Below are 23785 nucleotides of genomic sequence, written 5' to 3' on the forward strand. Positions count from 1 at the left end.
GGTGAAGGCGGTTCCAAGTCTACCCCAGCTCTGTATCAAATTAGTTGATCTCACCTCACTGGAAGCTGGAGCACCAAAGGTAACCTTGGAATCCCTGTGCTAGTAAGGGAGGGAAAATTTAAAAATATCAGGGATCCTGCACTGACTGCAGTCTAGTAACTGTTGGAATGCGTAAGCACGAGCGCGACTGGGTTCGACTGCAGTAAGGTGCATAGATTACTAACTGGCTCCTGGTCTCAGCAACCTCCACACTGAGGGACTGAGAAACGCCGACTAAACTGCATCGTGGAGAGTTGCTGAACGAGGCATTGCTCAACTACAGAGAACTGCCGAATTTTGCACCAATCGGGTAACAGCCAATAGATGCTTCTAAATATCTCTTGACTTCTTTTAGCCCCACTTCTTCTATCTATCTAACCCCTCAGTCACAACTTAATACTTTCTTGACAGGTTTTTGAAGCATTAGCTTGGTGTCACCTAACCACTACATCCCAATTTCTCTTACCTTCGCTGCTACTCTTTCTAACCTTTGGCTGTCCTGCACAATAGGCCATCAATCTTTACATGGAGTTTTCTCAGCACGAGAAAACAAAAGGAATTATATACGTCTGGATTTGGGCTGAACAAAGAAAACAAAATTCTGCCTCCATGGTCTGCTTGGCAATGGAAGATAGGCCACAGATTGGACCAGAGGTCCACAGCAGTCTAAGGCAGGGCTAATGTTTGGCTGGCCAGCCTGGTCCACTAATCGAACTGTCACCCAAGCCTAGTATTCCTCCTACTCTACTCCAAATAACCATGCAAAGTCTATGCCCTGATGAGTAGGTTGGCCATGGCTGGACAAGCAGCAGAAAGCATACTAGTGCTCTGCTGTAGCACATTATGTGGTTTTAGCTCACCAAAATCCAGCAGTGCCTCTGTGGACATTTGGGGCCTCTTACACCTTAACTCTTTGCAAACTACGTATCAGCTCTCTGTCCTCAGAAGGAAAGAGTGGGTTTTCCCACACCAGGCAAGCACAAACTCTACCTCTGTGGATTTGTTAGCAGTGTGTTTTAGAGACTACCAATCACAGTGACAGCTTTTTCTCTGAGTGGGTCACAATACACAAAATTCAAGAACATGTAGTAAGGAGCTGGATAGACTGTATGCACAAAGCATTAGATCGATCATAACTCCTGTTTATAGGCATTTGAATGAGGTAGAAGCTTCTACTGCTAAAGAGAATACTGACTGCCTTATCATAGATAAATAATCCTCACCTTTCAGTTAGTATGCAGAGTACTGGGTGGCAGGGTACTGGGCGGCAGCTGCAGCAGCAGCAGCAGAGTACTGGGCGGCAGAGTACTGGGCAGCGGAGTACTGGCTGGCAGAATACTGCGCGGCAGAATATTGCGCGGCAGAATACTGTGCGGCAGAGTACTGCGCCGCAGAGTACTGTGCCGCAGAGTACTGGGCTGTAAGGTACGGATCTCTTGCTGCCGTATTTGTAGGGTCATAGACAGTTGTAGAAACTGTTGTGCGCTCAAACCCATATCCAGTGCTCAAGGCAGGCATGGGTGGTGGACGTCGTAAAGGGCTCCTGTCGCGACCATAATACGTAGTGGGAGTCGTCAGTGGCCGCCGCTCATATGGGTTTACCGCAGCGGGGATACGATCTCGCAGGGAAGTGCCAAGAGGCGAAAATGGAGCTGCCCGTCCGTAAGGATCTCCCACGGCTCCATACGCTCCTGCCCGATATTTCTCGTAGTAATCGACGACCCCGTATCGCTCATTGTAAAGAGGGCGCTCTCCGAAACCGGTTATAGGCCGCGCGGTCATCGAATAGGGATCTATGTAATCGCGTGAGTAGCTGCCATCAAAATTGCCATCGAGACCGCCGCGATCTTTGGGACACTCTTTAGACCAGTGGCCTTCTTTACCGCAGCGGAAACAGCCGTTTTTTTCGCCCATCCCGGGTTGCATCCGCAGCCGACTCCTGGAGAGCTCAACTTGCATCCGTTTGCCTTTAAAAGGAGACGCAATACAATATCAGTACCAAGTACATTAACCAGCAGCACCGGCAGACAGATCAGAATCAACGTGGACCTTCAGTTCGTTGGCCAATACAATATATAGACATCACAGCTAAATGAACTGCTCAGTGCAAATTCATTGTGGTACTCAGCCTGTCTAGGAAAGTGCACAGTTCATTTCCCAATCTGTGATGAGTTACTTTACCTCAGCCGGAGCACTTGTACAAGCACTACAGGTGTCCCCTGTAACCCTAAGCTATGGAGTGCAAAATAAAAAACACGGGGAGGTGGGGAGTGAATTTTGACTTTGGGACAATTGTGTAAAATGGACCATGTCAGTATGCCACTCATTATGCATGTATACCAATTTTCATTTCCACTGACTTAAATAGAAGTTGATAGGCAGAGAAAGACTAGCCAGTCCATCAAGTGTCTTCCAAATTCCTAATAGCTGGAGGATCATGACTACACACATCCTATATCTGCAGCCATATAATCTCCTGACAGAAACAAAATAAAAAACAACACACAGGGCTCAATAAGGGAATAAATATAATAGAAAATGTCCTTCTGATGTCCTCAGGCAACCATACCATGGCCATAGACCAAGTATCATCTATAAAGACACAGTACTTAATAAACACAGGCTGCTCTTCTTGTGGAAAATCTGGAAATGAAAATTGGGGCAGAAATGTATAATGGGCAGCTGACCCATAATCACCCATTAAACACCGTACCCTTAAACTCAAAAGTACTTCCAAGCACTCCTGTTGTAAATTGAGATTTGAGCAAAGACAGGGTTAGACTTTGCTGCAATGCTCCCAAAATCAAATAATCTGCCAAACACACAGTGCCTTGGCTCTGTTATGAAGAGCGGTCATTTGACCAAAGTATAGGATAGGTTAAGTGGTTGAACAAAGGCAGATGTATCACACAAAGTTCAAAGAAACACACTTGCTAATTCAGAACAAAAAATGGGATTAAGGTCAAAATGCAGATCTGTCCAGGTGTAAATAACCAATGGACCAAAGGTATCCAGGTAAGTAGTTCTGATGAAGGGTCAAGGGCCTGAAGCATTAACTCTGTTTCTCCTCACAGATACTGCATGACCTGCTGAGCATTTCCAGCCTTTTCCACTTTTTATTTCGGGCATCAATAAAGGTTAGTTCACAGGGAACAAAACACAATTAAAAAGGCACAGGAATGGAATTTAACTATGAAAAGTGAGAGGTGATACACTTTGGAAGGAGTAATTTGACAAAGAAATATTCAATGAACGGCATGACACTAGGAAGCTCTGAAGAACAAGGGGACCTTGGCGTGTGTGTCCATAGATCTCTGAAGGCAGAGGGGCATGTTAACAGGGTGGTGAAAAGGCATATGGGACACTTGCCTTTATCAATCGGGGCATAGATTACAAAAGTGGGGAGATCATGTTGGAGTTGTATAGAACCTTGGTGAGGCCACAGCAGGAGTACTGTGTGCAGTTTTAGTCGCCACATTATAGGAAGGATGTGATTGCACTGGAGGGGGTGCAGAGGAGATTCACCAGGATGTTGCCTGGGGTGAAACATTTCAGTTATGAAGAGAGGTTGGATAGACTTGGGTTGTTTTCATTGGAGCAGAGAAGACTGAGGGGCGACCTGATCGAGGTATACAAGATTATGAGGGGCATGGACAGGGTGGATAGGGAGCAGCTGTTCCCCTTAGTTGAAGGCTCAGTCACGAGGGGACACAAGTTCAAGGTGAGGGGCAGGAGGTTTATGGGGGCTGTGAGGGAAAACTTTTTTACCCAGAGGGTGGTGATGGTCTGGAATGCGTTGCCTGGGAGGGTGGTGGAGGCGGGTTGCCTCACATCCTTTAAGAAGTACCTGGATGAGCATTTGGCACATCATAACATTCAAGGCTATGGGCCAAGTGCTGGTAAATGGGAATAGGTAGGTAGGTCAGGTGTTTCTCACATGTCAGTGCAGACTCAATGGGCCGAAGGGCCTCTTCTGCAGTGTGATTCTGTGATTCAGGCTTCAACCCAAGAGGTATAGAATAGGGAAGCAAACAAACAGTACTGCAATTAGTGTGATCAGATTTAGTTTGGAGCTTAGTTTAGTTTATTTTTTTTCTGAGCTACCGTTATGAGATTCATATCCCATGCACACTACCGTTCTCCACCCTTTTTTCTATGTTTAAACATCATTTCCACTGTACTTATCCTGAAGTAGCACCAGTGAAGCAGGAGCAGATTGCAGAGCAGCTTACAGAAATCTCCCAGTCACAGTGTATGCAACCCCACTGAAAGAAAGAATGCCGTTTCTTCTCTCTGCAGGTTGGGGATGTTGGGTCAGATGCAGGATAAACAAATCTCTGCAAACGGATCTTAAAAGGATCAGTGGTTGTGTTGTCTCGGATGGAAGAGGGAGCAATTTAGATTGTTTTGAAAGAAGCAAAATACAAACATAATTTTTTTTTTCTACGAGTATCAAGAATCCTCGAGCGTGGATACTATTATTAATTTATTTGCTCAGTTTAAGCAGCAACTTAAATACAAGTAGAGCAAAATGAACTTTATAGAGTAGAAAGGCTCAGAGCACTGGGCAATGAAGTAATTTTTTTCAGGCCAAGACAAGCTTTTAAAAAGGACAGTCATTTATCGATTCCATCTAAACATTACAAGGATCCATGGGCTCAGGAGGGCTCCAATGAGACAAAAGAAAAGGGAATGGTCACAGAGCTGCAGAACTCATGGCTAAACACCTTTCAGCAGATTTTGAAGCCAATTCGCAGGGGGCACAGACTGCTGCTGTTTGCTTATTTCCTGTAAGCAATGCTGATCCCAGGGCTCATGAGCACATAAAAGAAAATTTATGCTGCAGAGAGGCATGGGTGAGAAGGCACACAGCTTTTATATTCACTGAGGCTTTTCTCCAGGGATAATTGAATTCTGGGGAGAGTAGAGGTGGGAATATATTGCAGGCATTATCAGTTATTGAATCACAGATATCGTCTCCCTCATGTCTTCCCTTACCTACTGGGATAGTTTAGTTGTACTCCTTTCCATTTTGGGCATTTCTTTGGGTGATATGTTGCTCAGGGTGATATGTTCCCAAAATTAGGTAAGACACATTTAGCGAAACTTCCTAAACTGAGCAGCAAAACAAAAATGTCCAAAACAGAAAGGAATCCAACAAAGATAAAACAGAATTATGGTGCCACAATGGGAAAATATATGTTTTATTCCCTAGAGGTGAGATTGTTAGAATTGACCTGACTAAAATAATGATGGAGTTGAAAATAATGAAGGTGTATGTGAGCATTGGCTCTCCATTTAATAAGCCAACCCAGAACAGGGGACACAATTTCGACAGAGCTAAGCTTACATAAGAAATAGGAACAGGAGTGGACCATACAGCCCCTCGAGCCCGCTCTGATGTTCAACACTATCATGGCTCATCTTTTGCCTCAACTCCATTTTCTCACCCGGTTAAAAGTGAATCCAGAAAAATAATTGCTTGAATGTGGAATGTGCTACCTCAAACGATGCAGAATGAGTTACGGTGTTTAAAAGTGAAGCTTTGGAAGTAGGCCATAATGAGGGTTAAAAATAAGTGGTTCAATATGGCGAGCTGTATTGAGACTAGAGTGAGGCACTTTGTGGAGAGTGACAAGCACCGATTGACTGGACATGACTGAGTGGTAAAATGGAGGAAATTGGGATACACCAAATTAAATAAGCATAGAGGACACAATGTGATAGAACACAAAGTAGGAAGGAAGCAAATTTCAGACTAAATGGACTAAGATTGCTCCATCCCAAGGGCTTGGTTTAGCCTCACCGCCTGATCAATTAAGGTTACAAGATTCTTTATGCTGTGATTTATCTGAGTTACTTCTTCTGAAGAAGCTGGCATTTAAAGATAGTATACCAGACACCTCCCAGGGCCATTATAGGTACTGCACTCGTAGCAATAGAAAGATGGTGAAAAATCCCATTTCAGAAAAGTTAGCCTGCTCCACTGATGTCATGTGCTCCCCGGCTCATAGAAGCTAGTCAGTCAACGAAGCCCAGGCTAGCAAGGTTATTCTGCCCATATCACCTCACCAATGCAAGCAACTTGTTGTAATGTAGCTACGTTATCAGCAACATCCTCCCACAAAAATGATGGATCCTCTGCAAGAATCCTTAATCCAGGAAGGGGATCAATATGGCAACTTACAGGTTTTTAAGGATACCATGTTCTACTGTGGTCCAAGAGGAATACAGTCACCCTAACCCCACCCCAAACCTCCATAAAAAATAATCAGTGCTGCCAAGCTCAAGCAACCTTTCACCCCTTTTGGCTCAGGTGTCTGATTGATTGACACCCCCAAGCAATAGAGTAACTAGGATTTTAACAAAACATGCAGGTCATTGAAATTTTCGTATCGTGTCTGCTTGAATATTAAAGCATCCAACAGTACAATTCCTGTTTTGATTCTTTCAAACATGGGTTCTGTCTAAAAACAATATTTTGAACACTCAACACCATGACTGCAGAGTCTATTACCTTGGAAGCAGATGGAATGAATCAAGAGAAACACAAGAGATACATCACAAAACATTAAAGGCATTGGTTAACTTAGTTTTCCTGGTAATGGTTGGTACAAACATATACTCTAATCTATCTAGCTACTTTAAAAAAAGCTTGCAACTTACAAACTTTACTTCCCGCCATTACACATTTTTGGGAAAACCTTTGTATCACCATTTTAACTTAAGAAGTAGGAGTGGGAATAGGGTCGCTCAACCTTTTGAGCCTGTTACCCAATTCAGCAAGATCATGGCTAATATTCTACATCAGCTCCACCTTTCCACACTCGCCCTATATCCCTTAATTCCCCAGTGCACCCAAATATCTACCAACCTCTCTTGGATATACTCAGTGTCAGAGCATCTATAGTTCTCTGGGGTTAAGAAATTTCTCATCTCAACCCCAATGGTCAGCTCCTTATTCTGAGACACAAGATCATAAGAAATAGGAGCAGGAGTAGGTCATTCTGTCCCTCAAGCCTGCTCCACCACTAAATAAGACAAGGCTGATCTGATTGTGGCCTTAACTCCACTCTCTGGCCTTATCCTCCAAAGCCCTCGACTTCCTTGTAAATCAAAATCTATCTAACTCAGCCTTGGATATATTTAGTGACCCCGCCGCCACTGCAAGCTGGAGGAAGAGATACTCCAAAGACTAATGACACTCAGGGAAGAAATTGTTCATTGCCATCTCAAATGGAAGGCCTTTTCTTTTCATTCTGTGACCCTATGTTCTCGATTCCCCAGCCAGCAGAAACAGTTTCTCAGGATCTACCCTCTCAAACCCCTGAATAAATATAATTTTCAATTTGATCACCTTACATTCCACAGAATACAGACCTGGTCTCTCTCTCTCTCTCTCTCTCTCTTCATAGGACAATCTCCTCACCCCAGAACAGTCTAGTAAACCTTCACTGCATTTCCTCAAGGGAAAAATGCAAACAGTCCTCCAGGCGAGGCCTCACCAAGGCCCACATAATTGTAATAAGAGCTCTTCACTCTTCTTATACTACAATCCTTTGTAATAGAAACCAATATACCATTTGCCTTCCTAATTGCCTGCTTGTTTGGCACATTGGCCTTCTGCAATTCATGTACAAAGACACACAGGTCCTTGTGAATGCGAAGGTTTCTCAGCCTCTCACAATTCAAAAGTATTCTTGTTCATTTTCTCCTACAAAAGTGCATGACTTCACACTTCACAACATCGTATTCCAGCTGCCGTGATTTTGCCCACACACCCAACCTGCCTATAACCACTCTGCAGCCTCATCACTTACTTTGTACAGTCAGCAAACTTGGATGCATTACACTCAGTCCCCTCAACTAAATCTATAATAATTCTAAATAGTCAAGGCCCAAGCAGTGATCTGTGGTACTCTACTAATTACAGATTGCCAACTCAAAAAATCTCCTCTTATTTTCTGAACATTAACCGATCCTCAATCCATGGTAATATATTTCGTCCAATCACACGAGTCGCAATTTTGTGTTGTAATCTCTTAAGTGACACCTTATTGAATGCTTTTTGAAAATCCAAATACACTACATTGCTAGTTTCCCCTTATTCCCCTTCATTGTCTTTCCTTAATTATACCGTGACTTTCTCAGTTTCCTTTTACCATATTCCTAACAGATTCTAGCATCTTGCCTACTACTGATTATAAATGAGCAATAGTTCTGCATTTTGTCTCTTTCTCTTTACTTAAATAGGGGGATTATGTTTGTTTCCTTCCAATCTTTGGAAACAGTTTGGGAATTTTAGGCATTCTGGAAGGTCAAAACCGATGCATCCAGTATCTCTGCAGTCACCTTTGTTTAGAAACATAAGGATGCAGATATTCAGATCCAAGGAATTTGTCGACACTGTCGCATTCTTTTCTCTAATTTTATTTCTCTACAGATCTGTATGTTTCTCATTCTTGCCAGATCCATTATTTCTGCAATGTTTTTGTGTCTTTTGCCATGAAGACTGATGCAAAGTATGTGTTCAATGCAGCACTTCGAAAACTGAGAGATGAAGAATGCAGGAACAGTGAATGAGGTTGCGGGAAATATAGTAATGAATTTTAAAAGATAAAAAGGTAAAAACCTGAAGCCTGGCTAGTACTTTCACTACTTTACCGAAAGCGATTGAACAGTATGGACTGGAGGTCCAGGCAAGAATACCCCAACCCCACCCCCGCCAAAGAATACCCCCTAGGTGAGGCTGCACCCAGCACCAGCAAGGAAGCCAAGGCCAAGCTCTCCCTCCTACCAAACTGCACTCCGCACCGCCACCAAGGCCCAGACTGAGCTCCCTCTCCTCCAAGTCAGCACCCTTCCACAGCACCAAAGTCCACACCAAGTTCCTCCTCCTCCAAGAGTGCATCATGCACCAGCATTAGGCTCTAGGCCAAGCTCCCTCTCCTCAGAGACTGCATCCTACAGCAGCACTGAGGTCCAGACGGTCCTGCCTTTGCTTTGTTCCTCTCTTGGTCTCCCTCTCCCAGGCCATGGGCTCTTGCCAATAGAAGCTTCAGAGCCTTGAAGCCCAACCCCAACCATGAACTTGTGGGTGATGCCTCCACTGCTGAGTTGAGGCCAGTCTAAGTCCAACTCTGTCACCCTGGTGCTGCGAAATGACCTGGGCTCCAAAATCAGCCACCTCAAGACCCTGAACCTGTGCTTCTGCTGCTTCTTGGCCAAGGTCCACGAGCTGCAGCAGCTCAGGTGAAGTAATGCGCTGGTGACTACATAAAACAATAATATTTTTACAAAGGACTTTAAAAAACAGAATTTCATATTCATATCATTTGTTATATGATCATTTATAATATGCGAACTTTAATAATTAAATACCGAATGTTATTCCGCTGCTTTATTCCATTTTTTGTTGGTGTCCGTCACATTAATTTTCAAGTGTTAAAATGGGGTCACGTCGGAAAATAGTTTGGGAAGTGCTGGTTTAATGTCTCTTTTTCTAATTCCCCATCATAATTTCACTGTCTCCTGCCAACACAAGATGGCCACCAATACCTGCCTGCTCATGCGCAGAAAACCAATGACATCACTCCGCTACGCCCAGTCTGCCTGCTCAGTGACGTCAGTATACCCTCGGGACCTCCTCAGAGACCATAGTGAAACTATATTATTCTATAGATTACTGCATATGCTTTTTTAAACAGGAAAAGTGACACATTTAATGAAACCGGTTGCAATTTGGGACTTATCTCTAAATATCTATTCAATACATTTCAGTCCCACTGGGGGTTAAAAATATGACACCGCAATTTTAAATAATTGATTGAATACATATACATATCATTAGGTTCAAGTATTTTCTTTGTCTAGTGGATTTGGAACTGTTGTGTTAACTTTATGGAGCCATTAAGGACAGATAAAAGTGGCCGCCTAAAGCAGATCTATGATAGAAACATAGAAAATAGGAGCAGGAGTAGCCCATTCAGCCCTTCGCGTCTGCTCCGCCATTCATTATGATCATGGCTGATCATCCAACTCAATAGCCTGCTCCCGCCTTCTCCCCATATCCTTTGAATCCCTTTCGCCCCAAGAGCTATATCTAACTCCTTCTTGAAAACATACGATGTTTTGGCCTCAACTACTTTCTGTGGTAGCAAATTCCATAGGCTCACCACTCTCTGGTGAAGAAATTTCTCCTCATCTCAGTCCTAAATGGTCTACCCCGTATCCTCAGTTCTGGACTCCCCCACCATCGGGAACATCCTTCCTGCATCTACCCTGTCTAGTCCTGTTAGAATTTTATAGGTTTCTATGAGATCCCCCCCTCATTCTTCTGAACACCAGCAAATATAATCCTAACCGACTCAATCTCTCTTCATATGTCAGTCCCGCCATCCCAGGAATCAGTCTGGTAAATCTTCGTTGCACTCCCTCTATAGCAAGAACATCCTTTCTCAGATAAGGAGACCAAAACTCCATACTATATTCCAGGGGTGGTCTCACCAAGGCTCTATATAATTGCAGCAAGACATCCCTGCTCCTGTACTCAAATCCTCTTGTTATGAAGGCCAACAAACCATTTATCTTCTTTACCACCTGCTGCACCTGCATGCTTACCTTCAGCAACTGGTGTACAAGGACACCCAGGTCTCGTTGCACATTTCCCCCTCTCAATTTATAGCCAGATAATAATCTGCCTTCCTGTTTTTGCTACCAAAGTGGATAACCTCACATTTATGCACATTATACTGCATCTGCCATGCATCTACCCACTCACTCAGCTTGTTCAAATCACACTGAAGCATCTCTGCATCCTTCTCACAGTTCACCCTCCCACCCAGCTTTGTGTCACCTGCAAATCTGGAGATATTACATTTAGTTCCCTCATCTAAATCATTAATATATATTGTGAATATCTGGGGTCCCAGGACCGATCCCTGCGGTACCCCATTAGTCACTGCCTGCCATTTGGAAAAAGACCCGTTTATTCCTACTTTTTGTTTCCTGTCTGCCAACCAATTTTCTATCCATCTCAATACACTACCCCCAATCCCATGCACTTTAATTTTACACGCTAACTTCTTATGTGAGACTTTGTCGAAAGTCTTCTGAAAGTCCAAATAAACCACATCCACTGGCTCCCCCTCATCAACTCTACTAGTTACATTCTCAAAAAATTCCAGTAGATTTGTCAAGCATGGTTTCCCTTTCGTAAATCCATGCTGACTCTGCCATTGTTTTCCAAGTGCTCAGCTATTAAATCTTTCAGAATGGACTCTAGAATTTTCCCCACTACCGACGTCAGGCTGACTGGTCTATAATTCCCTGCTTTCTCTCTACCTCCCTTTTTAAATAGTGGGGTTACATTAGCTACCCTCTAATCTGTAGGAACTGTTCCAGAGTCTATAGAATCGTGGAAGATGACCACCAATGCATCTACTATTTCTAGGGCCACTTCCTTAAATACTCTGGGATGTAGATTATCAGGCTCTGGGGATTAATCGGCCTTCAATCCCATCAATTTCTTGAACACCATTCCCCTACTAATACTGCTTTCTTTCAGTTCCTCCCTCTCACTAAACCCTGTGTTCCCCAACATTTCTGGTATGTCCTCCTTTGTGAAGACAGAACCAAAGTACGTATTTAGTTGGTCAGCCATTTCTTCGTTCCCCATTATAAATTCCCCTGTTTCTGACTGTAAGGGACCTACATTTGGCTTCACCAATCTTTTTCTCTTCACATACCTATAGAAACTTTTACAGTCAGTTTTTATGTTCCCCGCAAGCTTACTCTCGTACTCTATTTTCCCTTTCTTAATCAATCCCTTGGTCCTCCTTTGCTGAATTCTGAAGTGCTCCCAATCCTCAGGTCTGTCATTTTTTCTGGTCAATTTGTATGCCTCTTCCTTGGATCTAATACTATCTCTAATTTCCCTTGTAAGCTATGGTTTGGCCACCTTTCCTATTTTACTTGTGCGCCAAACAGGAATAAACAATTGTTGCAGTTCACCCATACGCTCTTTGAACATTTGCCATTGCCTATCCACCGTCATCCCTTTAAGTAACGTTTCCCAGTCCAACATAGCCAACTCGTGCCTCATACCATTGTAGTTTCCTTTAAGATTCATGGTGATCTGATAGGCGCCATCTTTAGTCCTGGCACTGCCTACTCTGTCGCTCGCAATGACACCACATAGTAACACATGCAAACTGCGTATGCACCGCACTGGCAGCAAATGTAGCTTTCACCTGTCTGAGTCTCTAATAGGCCTGCACTTACTTTCACTGATCTTTTCCTATTTACATAACTATAAAAAACGTTTACAATCTGTTTTTGTGCCTCATGCTAGCCTGCTCTCATTCTATTTCCTTATCAATTTCTTGTAGCAAATTACTTTGGAAGATCAATGTTTCCTGCGTTATTTGTCCCGATGTAATTGCAGGCTCTGGCCAATAAGCAATCCTGTGAATTAAACCCTTTAAACCAACCAGATCACCACCTCATATATACATTATTCAAAAACACAGAATTTATAAAACCCATCAAGATTTGAAACTTTGCCACTTTCCATCAACAATCACATTGGCCTATTTGCACTACACACTGATACTAATAACCAGAGTGGTCAATTAGAAGGACATTATGACTGGCTCATGGACATCATGGACAGATGCTCTGCCACATTCCAGGCTATAGCAACCTTCTGCTTTGCCAGATTTTTCATGCCACCTTCTTTCTCCCTCTGCCATTCCCCTGTAACTATTTGGACTCATCTTCTGTTTCTACACGGAGCTCATTATCAACTACTTTCAGGTTGCGCCATCTTCCTTTTTATCATTTGATCGCTCCTAATATCCGCCCCCTCACATATTTTTCCTTTTGCTTCTTCCCCATCTCTGAACATATTGAAAAGCTGTTCATATCCAACAAGTTTCAGTTCCAACAAAAGGCCATTTATCCGATACATTAGCACCGTTCCATTTTCTGTTTCTATAACATTCTGTACCCCTTATAGCAATCGGATTTTAACTACATGTACAATATGATTGACAGGGCCAAAAGGTTGGGGACTTGTCATCAGTAACGACCAACACTCCTGTCACTTCAATACAATAATCTTGAAGCTGAATCACCCACCCACCCAATCTGCTCATGGATGTGGTCACATTTTCTGTCAGCTCAATGATTGCATAAGTTCCAGTCTACTACCCCAGACTCAGTTTCAGATAAGCTACAAAAGAAGCAGGAACTCTGTCGCTTGTGCTTGCACGCACTTTTCCTCTGCAACTACAATTTCCACGACTGTCGCAAAAGGACTCAGTTTCAACTTCCAGCCTAGAGGCCTCCCCCAACCAAATCCTTCAGCTGCATAACTTCAATATGAATCTCCTAGGCTTAACCTTAAGCACAAAGGAACATCTTGCCTGACTATTTAATTCCTTAGTCCCATATCATTTTACTCACTCATTTCTCATTTCTGAAGCGTGCCAATACTGCACATTCCCCTACACCTTCCTTGTGCAGCTCCATGCTAAAACGCCAGTAACTCCCTGTTCAGGATCTCCGCTGATAGGCTTAATCTTTGCTGGGTCTCACCCCTGACTCCACACTTAGATTCCATTCTCTTCCAGCAACATTCTTCCTGGGTCCTATCTAGTCTCAGAAGCCAATTCCCACTTCAATTTATTGCCTTCTAATGTTAATTTTCAAACAAACTACAATCTTTTCTGTAATTCACCTTCAGTCACATTGTATTTCTGTCGTAGGATAAGAAGGTGCAAGTCTGAATAAAAACACAACGATTCGGTATATCGCTATCCAAAGACAAAAATGTAATTTCACAGTCACTGGCTCCTTTTTCTTACAGCCATGTCAAGTTTCCCCAAAGTATAACCTGCTTTTTAGTCACTTACGAGGTATGATTGCATCCCCCCACAACATTACACGTTCCTAGCACTCAGTCCAATACCTTTCCATTTCTCAACTCCAATCCCTCTTGGCTCAAGCCCCACTCCACATGAATACTGCCTAATTTTCTCACTCATTGACACACATATTGAATATCTCATGGCCCCATATTCCTTCTCATCCAGTCCAGTACTCAGTTCTAGCAATTTGCTGCAAACAGTAAGTTTTCAAAAAAATGCAAGATCAGTGAACAAAGATGTAGGGCAACATAAAGGAAATAGTATGGAGGCAGAAATAGGGATGATGAGACAAGGAGCAAAAGAACAGATTGACAAGCAAAAAGACAGCATGTGTTATGCATGCAGAGATAAAATTACAGCAAAAAGTCAATTTTTTTTTTTTGGCTCTGAGGTGCCACTGAGTTAGAATTTATGGGCTCAAGTCCACTTCAGAAACTTAAATCCAGGCTAACATTCTAACACAGAGCTAAGGGAGCACTGCACGATCATGGGTGCCATGTTTCAGAGATGAGATGTTAATCAGAGGCCCAATCTCCTCTCTCAGGTGGACGTGCAAGGTCCCATGGCGAGATTCAAAGAAAAGTGGAAAAGTTCTCCATGGTCTCCTGGCCAACATGTGCCCCTCAATCAAAATCACTAAAATGCATTACCCCAGGTCACCATTCCATTCTCAAATCTAGGTGTTGATTGTGTGCAAACTGGCTGGAGCATTTCCTACATTACAACATTGACTGCGCTCCAAAAGTACTTCAATGGCACATTTTGGGAGGTTCTGGAAGCTGCCAAGTAAGGTCATGATTAGTTAATCATCATGACAACAATACTGAGACCATTTCTGGGCACTGATCTCCTGACCTAACTGCATCCAGATACGGCATCCAAATTGTCCCTCTGACGAAATGATGAGAAAAAGGTAATTTTCACCAGGGAATTAGGATTAAAATTAGGCACATCTCCAACCTGGGAGACTTTGGGTCGAATATCAAAGATTTGAACTGGATATGAACTCCACCCACTCTTGATGAACACAAACCAACACAATTCCCAACAGTAGGATTTCTGGATTCTGGTCACAAAACTCTAATTCAATTGCGAATAGTACCTCCGCAAAGGGAGTTGACAAGGTGATGCACACAAAATAAATCACTGTTCACGTGCAACAGAAATTCAGGACGTAATCCACATTAAAAAGGTTTTACAAAACACATTTGCAACTCTTTCGAAAAAAAAGTTGAGAACTAGGAACAGCACAACTTCTCAGGCAAACATGACAAGATAAGCAGCTACTGAAATCAAGAAACACAGCTGAAGTGTCACAAGAAGTGCAGAGGCATGAAAACAGTACCTGGAAGAATAACACGTAAATTCACTGGTGAAGGGATCCAAAGATTAGTGACTTTAGTTTGAAACCTAAATAATAAATTAGAGGTGATATATGCATTCAGCATTCAGGTATCACTTTGCCTCAGACAGCAACTGTTTATTCTTTAGCATTAGCTTTCAATTAGTAGAGACGGTTCCAATTCAGCCTACATGAGGATATCTTGCTTGGTCAGACTTATTCCAATACTGAGCAAAAGTACTGAATTAGTACTCACTCAGAGAAACCACATAAGGTTTGGTATGGAATATTGAAAGATATCGAGTTGTTGCAGTATGGAATGCTCTTCGGAATCTGGGGCAAAGTAGTGTTTCATTCTGCATCCAACCCATGCTGTACCAAAATGACAAGCACCAAATGAGCAATTTCATACAGACTGCGGTGTTTGTGGTCATGTTGAAATTTGGGCTGACGGGAATTCAAGGTGCAGCTTCTAACAAACCGGCAGAACTAAACTATGTAAAGCCTGCAATTCGGCAGCTTTCTCCACCACACCCAACCACCCTTCATCATCCCATGATATAACGATCCTGTCGCCTGGGAGAGTTCAGTGTATAAGGAGAGAGAGAGCGCACGGGGGGTGGGGTGGGGAGGGAGAGAGAACGGGAAGAGAGAGGGAGAGAGAGAGAGAACGGGGAGAGATAGAGAGCGAGAGAGAGAGAGCACGGGGAGAGAGAGAGAGAGAGAGAACGGGGGCGGGGAGAGAGAGAGAGAGAGAGAGAGAACGGGGGCGGGGAGAGAGAGAGAGAGAGAGAGAGCACGGGGGGGCGGGGAGAGAGAGAGAGAGAGCACGGGGGAGAGAGAGAGAGAGAGCACGGGGAGAGAGAGAGAGAGAGCACGGGGAGAGAGAGAGAGAGCACGGGGAGAGAGAGAGAGAGCACGGGGAGAGAGAGAGAGAGCACGGGGAGAGAGAGAGAGAGCACGGGGAGAGAGAGAGAGAGCACGGGGAGAGAGAGAGAGAGCACGGGGAGAGAGAGAGAGAGCACGGGGAGAGAGAGAGAGAGCACGGGGAGAGAGAGAGAGAGCACGGGGAGAGAGAGAGAGAGCACGGGGAGAGAGAGAGAGAGCACGGGGAGAGAGAGAGAGAGCACGGGGAGAGAGAGAGAGAGCACGGGGAGAGAGAGAGAGAGCACGGGGAGAGAGAGAGAGAGAGAGCACGGGGGCAGAGAGAGAGAGAGCACAGGGGGCAGAGAGAGAGAGAGCACAGGGGGCAGAGAGAGAGAGAGAGCACAGGGGGTAGAGAGAGAGAGAGAGCACAGGGGGCGGGGAGAGAGAGCACGGGGGGCGGGGAGAGAGAGAGAGCACGGGGGGGCGGGGAGAGAGAGAGAACGGGGGGGCGGGGAGAGAGAGAGAACGGGGGGGCGGGGAGAGAGAGAGAACGGGGGGGCGGGGAGAGAGAGAGAGAGCACGGGGGGCGGGGAGAGAGAGAGAGCACTGGGAGGCGGGAGAGAGAGAGAGCACTGGGGGGCGGGGAGAGAGAGAGAGAGCACGGGGGGCGGGGAGAGAGAGAGAGCACGGGGGACGAGGAGAGAGAGCACGGGGGGCGAGGAGAGAGAGAGTGCACGGGGGGGCGGGGGGGGGAGAGAGAGAGAGCACGGGGAGGCGGGGAGGGAGAGAGAACATGGGGGGGCGGGGGGGGAGAGAGAGAGAGCACGGGGGGCGGAGGGGGAGAGAGAGAGAGAGAGAGAGCACGGGGGCGGGGAGAGAGAGAGAGCACGGGGGGCGGGGAGAGAGAGAGAGAGCACGGGGGGCGGGGAGAGAGAGAGAGAGCACGGGGGGCGGGAGAGAGAGAGAGAGCACGGGGGCGGGGAGAGAGAGAGAGAGCACGGGAGGCGGGGAGAGAGAGAGAGCACGGGGGGCGGGGAGAGAGAGAGCACGGGGGGCGGAGAGAGAGAGAGCACGGGGGGCGGGGAGAGAGAGAGCACGGGGGCGGGGAGAGAGAGAGAGCACGGGGGGCGGGGAGAGAGAGAGAGCACGGGGGGCGGGGAGAGAGAGAGAGAGCACGGGGGGCGGGGAGAGAGAGAGAGCACGGGGGGCGGGGAGAGAGAGAGAGAGCACGGGGGCGGGGAGAGAGAGAGAGCACGGGGGCGGGGAGAGAGAGAGAGCACGGGGGCGGGGAGAGAGAGAGAGCACGGGGGGCGGGGAGAGAGAGAGCACGGGGGGCGGGGAGAGAGAGAGCACGGGGGGGCGGGGAGAGAGAGAGCACGGGGGGCGGGGAGAGAGAGAGCACGGGGGGGCGGGGAGAGCGAGAGAGCACAGGGGGGCGGGGAGAGAGAGAGAGCACGGGGGGGCGGGGAGAGAGAGAGAGAGCACGGGGGGCAGGGAGAGAGAGAGAGCACTGGGAGGCGGGGAGAGAGAGCGAGCACTGGGGGGCGGGGAGAGAGAGAGAGAGCACGGGGGGCGGGGAGAGAGAGAGAGCACGGGGGGCGAGGAGAGAGAGCACGGGGGGCGAGGAGAGAGAGAGAGCACGGGGGGGCGGGGGGGAGAGAGAGAGAGCACGGGGGGCGGGGAGAGAGAGAGCACGGGGGGCGGGGAGAGAGAGAGCACGGGGGGCGGGGAGAGAGAGAGCACGGGGGGCGGGGAGAGAGAGAGCACGGGGGGCGGGAGAGAGAGAGCACGGGGGGGCGGGGGAGAGAGAGAGCACGGGGGCGGGGAGAGAGAGAGAGAGCACGGGGGGCGGGGAGAGAGAGAGAGAGCACGGGGGGCGGGGGAAGAGAGAGAGAGAGAGAGAGAGAGAACGGGGAGAGAGAGAGAACGGGGAGAGGGAGAGAACGGGGAGAGAGAGAGAACGGGGAGAGAGAGAGAACGGGGAGAGAGAGAGAACGGGGAGAGAGAGAGAACGGGGAGAGAGAGAGAACGGGGAGAGAGAGAGAACGGGGAGAGAGAGAGAACGGGGAGAGAGAGAGAACGGGGAGAGAGAGAGAACGGGGAGAGAGAGAGAGCACGGGGAGAGAGAGAGAGAGCACGGGGAGAGAGAGAGAGCACGGGGAGAGAGAGAGAGCACGGGGAGAGAGAGAGAGAGAGAGAGCACGGGGAGAGAGAGAGAGAGAGAGAGAGCACGGGGAGAGAGAGAGAGAGCACGGGGGCAGAGAGAGAGAGAGAGAGCACAGAGGGCAGAGAGAGAGAGAGCACAGGTGGCAGAGAGAGAGAGAGCACAGGGGGCAGAGAGAGAGAGAGAGCACAGGGGGCGGGGAGAGAGAGCACAGGGGGCGGGGGAGAGAGAGAGAACACGGGGGGGGGCGGGGAGAGAGAGAGCACGGGGGGGCGGGGAGAGCGAGAGAGCAGAGGGGGGCGGGGAGAGAGAGAGAGCACGGGGGGCGGGGAGAGAGAGAGAGCACGGGGGGCGGGGAGAGAGAGAGAGCACTGGGAGGCGGGGAGAGAGTGAGAGCACTGGGGGGCGGGAGAGAGAGCACTGGGGGGGCGGGAGAGAGAGAGAGAGCACGGGGGGCGGGGAGAGAGAGAGAGCACGGGGGGCGGAGAGAGAGAGAGCACGGGGGGCGGGGAGAGAGAGAGCACGGGGGGCGGGGAGAGAGAGAGCACGGGGGGCGGGGGGAGAGAGAGCACGGGGGGCGGGGAGAGAGAGAGCACGGGGGGCGGGGAGAGAGAGAGCACGGGGGGCGGGGAGAGAGAGAGCACGGGGGGCGGGGAGAGAGAGAGCACGGGGGGCGGGGAGAGAGAGAGCACGGGGGGCGGAGAGAGATAGCACGGGGGGCGGGGAGAGAGAGAGCACGGGGGGCGGGGAGAGAGAGAGCACGGGGGGCGGGGGAGAGAGAGAGAGAGAGAGAGAGAGAGAGAGAGAGAACGGCGAGAGAGAGAGAGCGGGGAGAGGAGAGAACGGGGAGAGAGAGAGAGAGAGCACGGGGAGAGAGAGAGAGAGCACGGGGAGAGAGAGAGAGAGCACGGGGAGAGAGAGAGAGAGCGGGGAGAGAGAGAGAGAGCACGGGGAGAGACAGAGAGAGAGAGAGCACGGGGAGAGAGAGAGAGAGAGAGAGCACGGGGGAGAGAGAGAGAGAGAGAGAGCACGGGGGCAGAGAGAGAGAGAGAGCACAAGGGGGCAGAGAGAGAGAGAGAGCACAGGGGGCGGGGAGAGAGAGCACAGGGGGCGGGGAGAGAGAGAGAGCACGGGGGGGCGGGGAGAGAGAGAGAGCACGGGGGGGCGGGGAGAGAGAGAGAGCACGGGGGGCGGGGAGAGAGAGAGCACGGGGGGCGGGGAGGGAGAGAGCACGGGGGGCGGGGAGAGAGAGAGAGAGAGAGAGAGAGAGAGAGAACGGCGAGAGAGAGAGAGCGGGGAGAGGGAGAGAACGGGGAGAGAGAGAGAGCACGGGGAGAGAGAGAGAGAGCACGGGGAGAGAGAGAGAGAGCACGGGGAGAGACAGAGAGAGAGAGAGCACGGGGAGAGAGAGAGAGAGAGAGAGCACGGGGGAGAGAGAGAGAGAGAGAGAGAGCACGGGGGCAGAGAGAGAGAGAGAGCACAGGGGGCAGAGAGAGAGAGAGAGCACAGGGGGCGGGGAGAGAGAGCACAGGGGGCGGGGAGAGAGAGAGAGCACGGGGGGGCGGGGAGAGAGAGAGAGCACGGGGGGGCGGGGAGAGAGAGAGAGCACGGGGGGGCGGGGAGAGAGAGAGAGCACGGGGGGCGGGGGAGAGAGAGAGAGCACGGGGGGGCGGGGAGAGCGAGAGAGCACGGGGGGGCGGGGAGAGAGAGAGAGAGCACGGGGGAGGGGAGAGAGAGAGAGCACGGGGGGCGGGGAGAGAGAGAGAGAGCACGGGGGGCGGGGAGAGAGAGAGAGCACTGGGAGGCGGGGAGAGAGAGAGAGCACTGGGGGGCGGGGAGAGAGAGAGAGAGCACGGGGCGCGGGGAGAGAGAGAGAGCACGGGGGGCGAGGAGAGAGAGCACGGGGGGCGAGGAGAGAGAGAGAGCACGGGGGGGCGGGGGGGGAGAGAGAGAGAGCACGGGGGGCGGGGGGGAGAGAGAGAGAGAGAGAGCACGGGGGGCGGGGAGAGAGAGAGCACGGGGGGCGGAGAGAGAGAGAGAGAGCACGGGGGGCGGGGAGAGAGAGAGAGCACAGGGGGGGAGAGAGAGAGAGCACAGGGGGCGGGGGGGGAGAGAGAGAGAGAGAGAGAGAGCACGGGGGGCGGGGAGAGAGAGAGAGCACGGGGGCGAGGAGAGAGAGCACGGGGGGCGAGGAGAGAGAGCACGGGGGGCGAGGAGAGAGAGAGAGCACAGGGGGGGAGAGAGAGAGAGCACGGGGGGCGGGGGGGGAGAGAGAGAGAGAGAGAGAGAGCACGGGGGGCGGGGAGAGAGAGAGAGCACTGGGGGGCGGGGAGAGAGAGAGCACGGGGGGCGGGGAGAGAGAGAGAGAGCACGGGGGGCGGGGAGAGAGAGAGAGAGCACGGGGGGCGGGGAGAGAGAGAGAGAGCACGGGGGGCGGGGAGAGAGAGAGCACGGGGGGCGGGGAGAGAGAGAGCACGGGGGGCGGGGAGAGAGAGAGCAAGGGGGGCGGGGAGAGAGAGAGCACGGGGGGCGGGGAGAGAGAGAGCACGGGGGGCGGGGAGAGAGAGAGCACGGGGGGCGGGGGGGGAGAGAGAGAGAGCACGGGGGGCGGGGGGGAGAGAGAGAGAGAGCATGGGGGGCGGGGGAGAGAGAGAGCACAGGGGCGGGGAGAGAGAGAGAGAGAGAGAGAGAGAGAGAGAACGGGGAGAGAGAGAGAACGGGGAGAGAGAGAGAACGGGGAGAGAGAGAGAACGGGGAGAGAGAGAGAACGGGGAGAGAGAGAGAGAACGGGGAGAGAGAGAGAACGGGGAGAGAGAGAGAACGGGGAGAGAGAGAGAACGGGGAGAGAGAGAGAACGGGGAGAGAGAGAGAACGGGAGAGAGAGAGAACGGGGAGAGAGAGAGAACGGGGAGAGAGAGAGAACGGGGAGAGAGAGAGAACGGGGAGAGAGAGAGAACGGGGAGAGAGAGAGAGAGAGCACGGGGAGAGAGAGAGCACGGGGAGAGAGAGAGAGAGCACGGGGAGAGAGAGAGAGAGCACGGGGAGAGACAGAGAGAGAGAGAGAGCACGGGGAGGGAGAGAGAGAGAGAGAGAGAGAGAGAGCACGGGGAGAGAGGGAGAGAGAGAGAGCACGGGGAGAGAGAGAGAGAGAGAGAGCACAGAGGGCAGAGAGAGAGAGAGCACAGGGGGCAGAGAGAGAGAGAGCACAGGGGGCAGAGAGAGAGAGAGAGCACAGGGGGCGGAGAGAGAGAGAGCACAGGGGGCGGGGAGAGAGAGCACAGGGGGCGGGGAGAGAGAGCACAGGGGGGCAGGGAGAGAGAGAGAGAGCACGGGGGGCGGGGAGAGAGAGAGAGCACTGGGAGGCGGGGAGAGAGAGAGAGAGCACTGGGGGGCGGGGAGAGAGAGAGAGAGCACGGGGGGCGGGGAGAGAGAGAGAGCACGGGGGGCGAGGAGAGAGAGCACGGGGGGCGAGGAGAGAGAGAGAGCACGGGGGGGCGGGGGGGGAGAGAGAGAGAGCACGGGGGGCGGGGGGGGAGAGAGAGAGAGAGAGAGAGCACGGGGGGCGGGGAGAGAGAGAGAGCACGGGGGGCGGGGAGAGAGAGAGAGAGCACGGGGGGCGGGGAGAGAGAGAGAGAGCACGGGGGGCGGGGAGAGAGAGAGAGAGCACGGGGGGCGGGGAGAGAGAGAGAGCACTGGGAGGCGGGGAGAGAGAGAGAGCACTGGGAGGCAGGGAGAGAGAGAGAGCACGGGGGGCGGGGAGAGAGAGAGAGCACGGGGGGCGAGGAGAGAGAGCACGGGGGGCGAGGAGAGAGAGAGAGCACGGGGGGGCGGGGGGGGAAAGAGAGAGAGCACGGGGGGCGGGGGGGGAGAGTGAGAGAGAGAGAGAGAGCACGGGGGGCGGGGAGAGAGAGAGAGAGCACGGGGGGCGGGGAGAGAGAGAGAGAGCACGGGGGGCGGGGAGAGAGAGAGAGAGCACGGGGGGCGGGGAGAGAGAGAGAGAGCACGGGGGGCGGGGAGAGAGAGAGAGAGCACGGGGGGCGGGGAGAGAGAGAGAGAGCACGGGGGGCGGGGAGAGAGAGAGAGAGCACGGGGGGCGGGGAGAGAGAGAGAGAGCACGGGGGGCGGGGAGAGAGAGAGAGAGCACGGGGGGCGGGGAGAGAGAGAGAGCACGGGGGGCGGGGAGAGAGAGAGCACGGGGGGCGGGGAGAGAGAGAGCACGGGGGGCGGGGAGAGAGAGAGCACGGGGGGCGGGGAGAGAGAGAGCACGGGGGGCGGGGAGAGAGAGAGAGCACGGGGGGCGGGGAGAGAGAGAGAGAGCACGGGGGGCGGGGAGAGAATGAGAGCACTGGGAGGCGGGGAGAGAGAGAGAGCACTGGGGGGCGGGGAGAGAGAGAGAGAGCACGGGGGGCAGGGAGAGAGAGCACGGGGGGCAGGGAGAGAGAGAGAGCACGGGGGGCGAGGAGAGAGAGAGAGCACGGGGGGGCCGGGGGGGGGAGAGAGAGAGAGAGCACGGGGGGCGGGGGGGGGGAGAGAGAGAGAGAGACAGAGAGAGAGCACGGGGGGCGGGGAGAGAGAGAGAGCACGGAGGGCGGGGAGAGAGAGAGAGAGCACGGGGGGCGGGGAGAGAGAGAGAGAGCACGGGGGGCGGGGAGAGAGAGAGAGAGCACGGGGGGTGGGGAGAGAGAGAGAGCACGGGGGGCGGGGAGAGAGAGAGCACGGGGGGCGGGGAGAGAGAGAGCACGGGGGGCGGGGAGAGAGAGAGCACGGGGGGCGGGGAGAGAGAGAGCACGGGGGGCGGGGAGAGAGAGAGCACGGGGGGCGGGGAGAGAGAGAGCACGGGGGGCGGGGAGAGAGAGAGCACGGGGGGCGGGGAGAGAGAGAGCACGGGGGGCGGGGAGAGAGAGAGCACGGGGGGCGGGGAGAGAGAGAGCACGGGGGGCGGGGAGAGAGAGAGCACGGGGGGGCGGCGGGGGAGAGAGAGAGCACGGGGGGCGGGGAGAGAGAGAGCACGGGGGGCGGGGAGAGAGAGCACGGGGGGCGGGGAGAGAGAGCACGGGGGGCGGGGAGAGAGAGAGCACGGGGGGCGGGGAGAGAGAGAGAGAGCACGGGGGGGCGGGGAGAGAGAGAGCACGGGGGGCGGGGAGAGAGAGAGCACGGGGGGCGGGGAGAGAGAGAGCACGGGGGGGCGGGGAGAGAGAGAGCACGGGGGGCGGGGAGAGAGAGAGAGCACGGGGGGCGGGGAGAGAGAGAGCACGGGGGGCGGGGAGAGAGAGAGCACGGGGGGCGGGGAGAGAGAGAGCACGGGGGGGGCGGGGAGAGAGAGAGCACGGGGGGCGGGGAGAGAGAGAGAGAGCACGGGGGCGGGGAGAGAGAGAGAGAGCACGGGGGGCGGGGAGAGAGAGAGAGCACGGGGGGCGGGGAGAGAGAGAGCACGGGGGGCGG

General features: G+C 51.6%; 1 protein-coding gene across 10 annotated transcripts in view; it reads right to left on the bottom strand.

Moving 5' to 3' along the window:
• LOC144695740 (RNA-binding protein 4B-like) overlaps window positions 1-23785 on the bottom strand; it is a 117921-nt gene that overhangs the window by 81724 nt on the left and 12412 nt on the right. For 2 of the 10 annotated variants that reach the window (XM_078566706.1, XM_078566705.1), the window contains one exon: window positions 1263-2006. The exons of the other annotated variants lie outside the window; for them this stretch is intronic. In XM_078566706.1, coding sequence (XP_078422832.1) covers window positions 1270-2006 — 737 coding nt within the window. In that variant the 3' untranslated portion in view covers window positions 1263-1269. The remainder of the gene's footprint in view (window positions 1-1262; window positions 2007-23785) is intronic. 10 annotated transcript variants of the gene reach the window in all.

Source organism: Cetorhinus maximus, chromosome 21 (assembly GCF_964194155.1).
Source record: "Cetorhinus maximus chromosome 21, sCetMax3.hap1.1, whole genome shotgun sequence".
In the NCBI taxonomy this organism is placed as follows: Eukaryota; Metazoa; Chordata; class Chondrichthyes; order Lamniformes; family Cetorhinidae; genus Cetorhinus; species Cetorhinus maximus.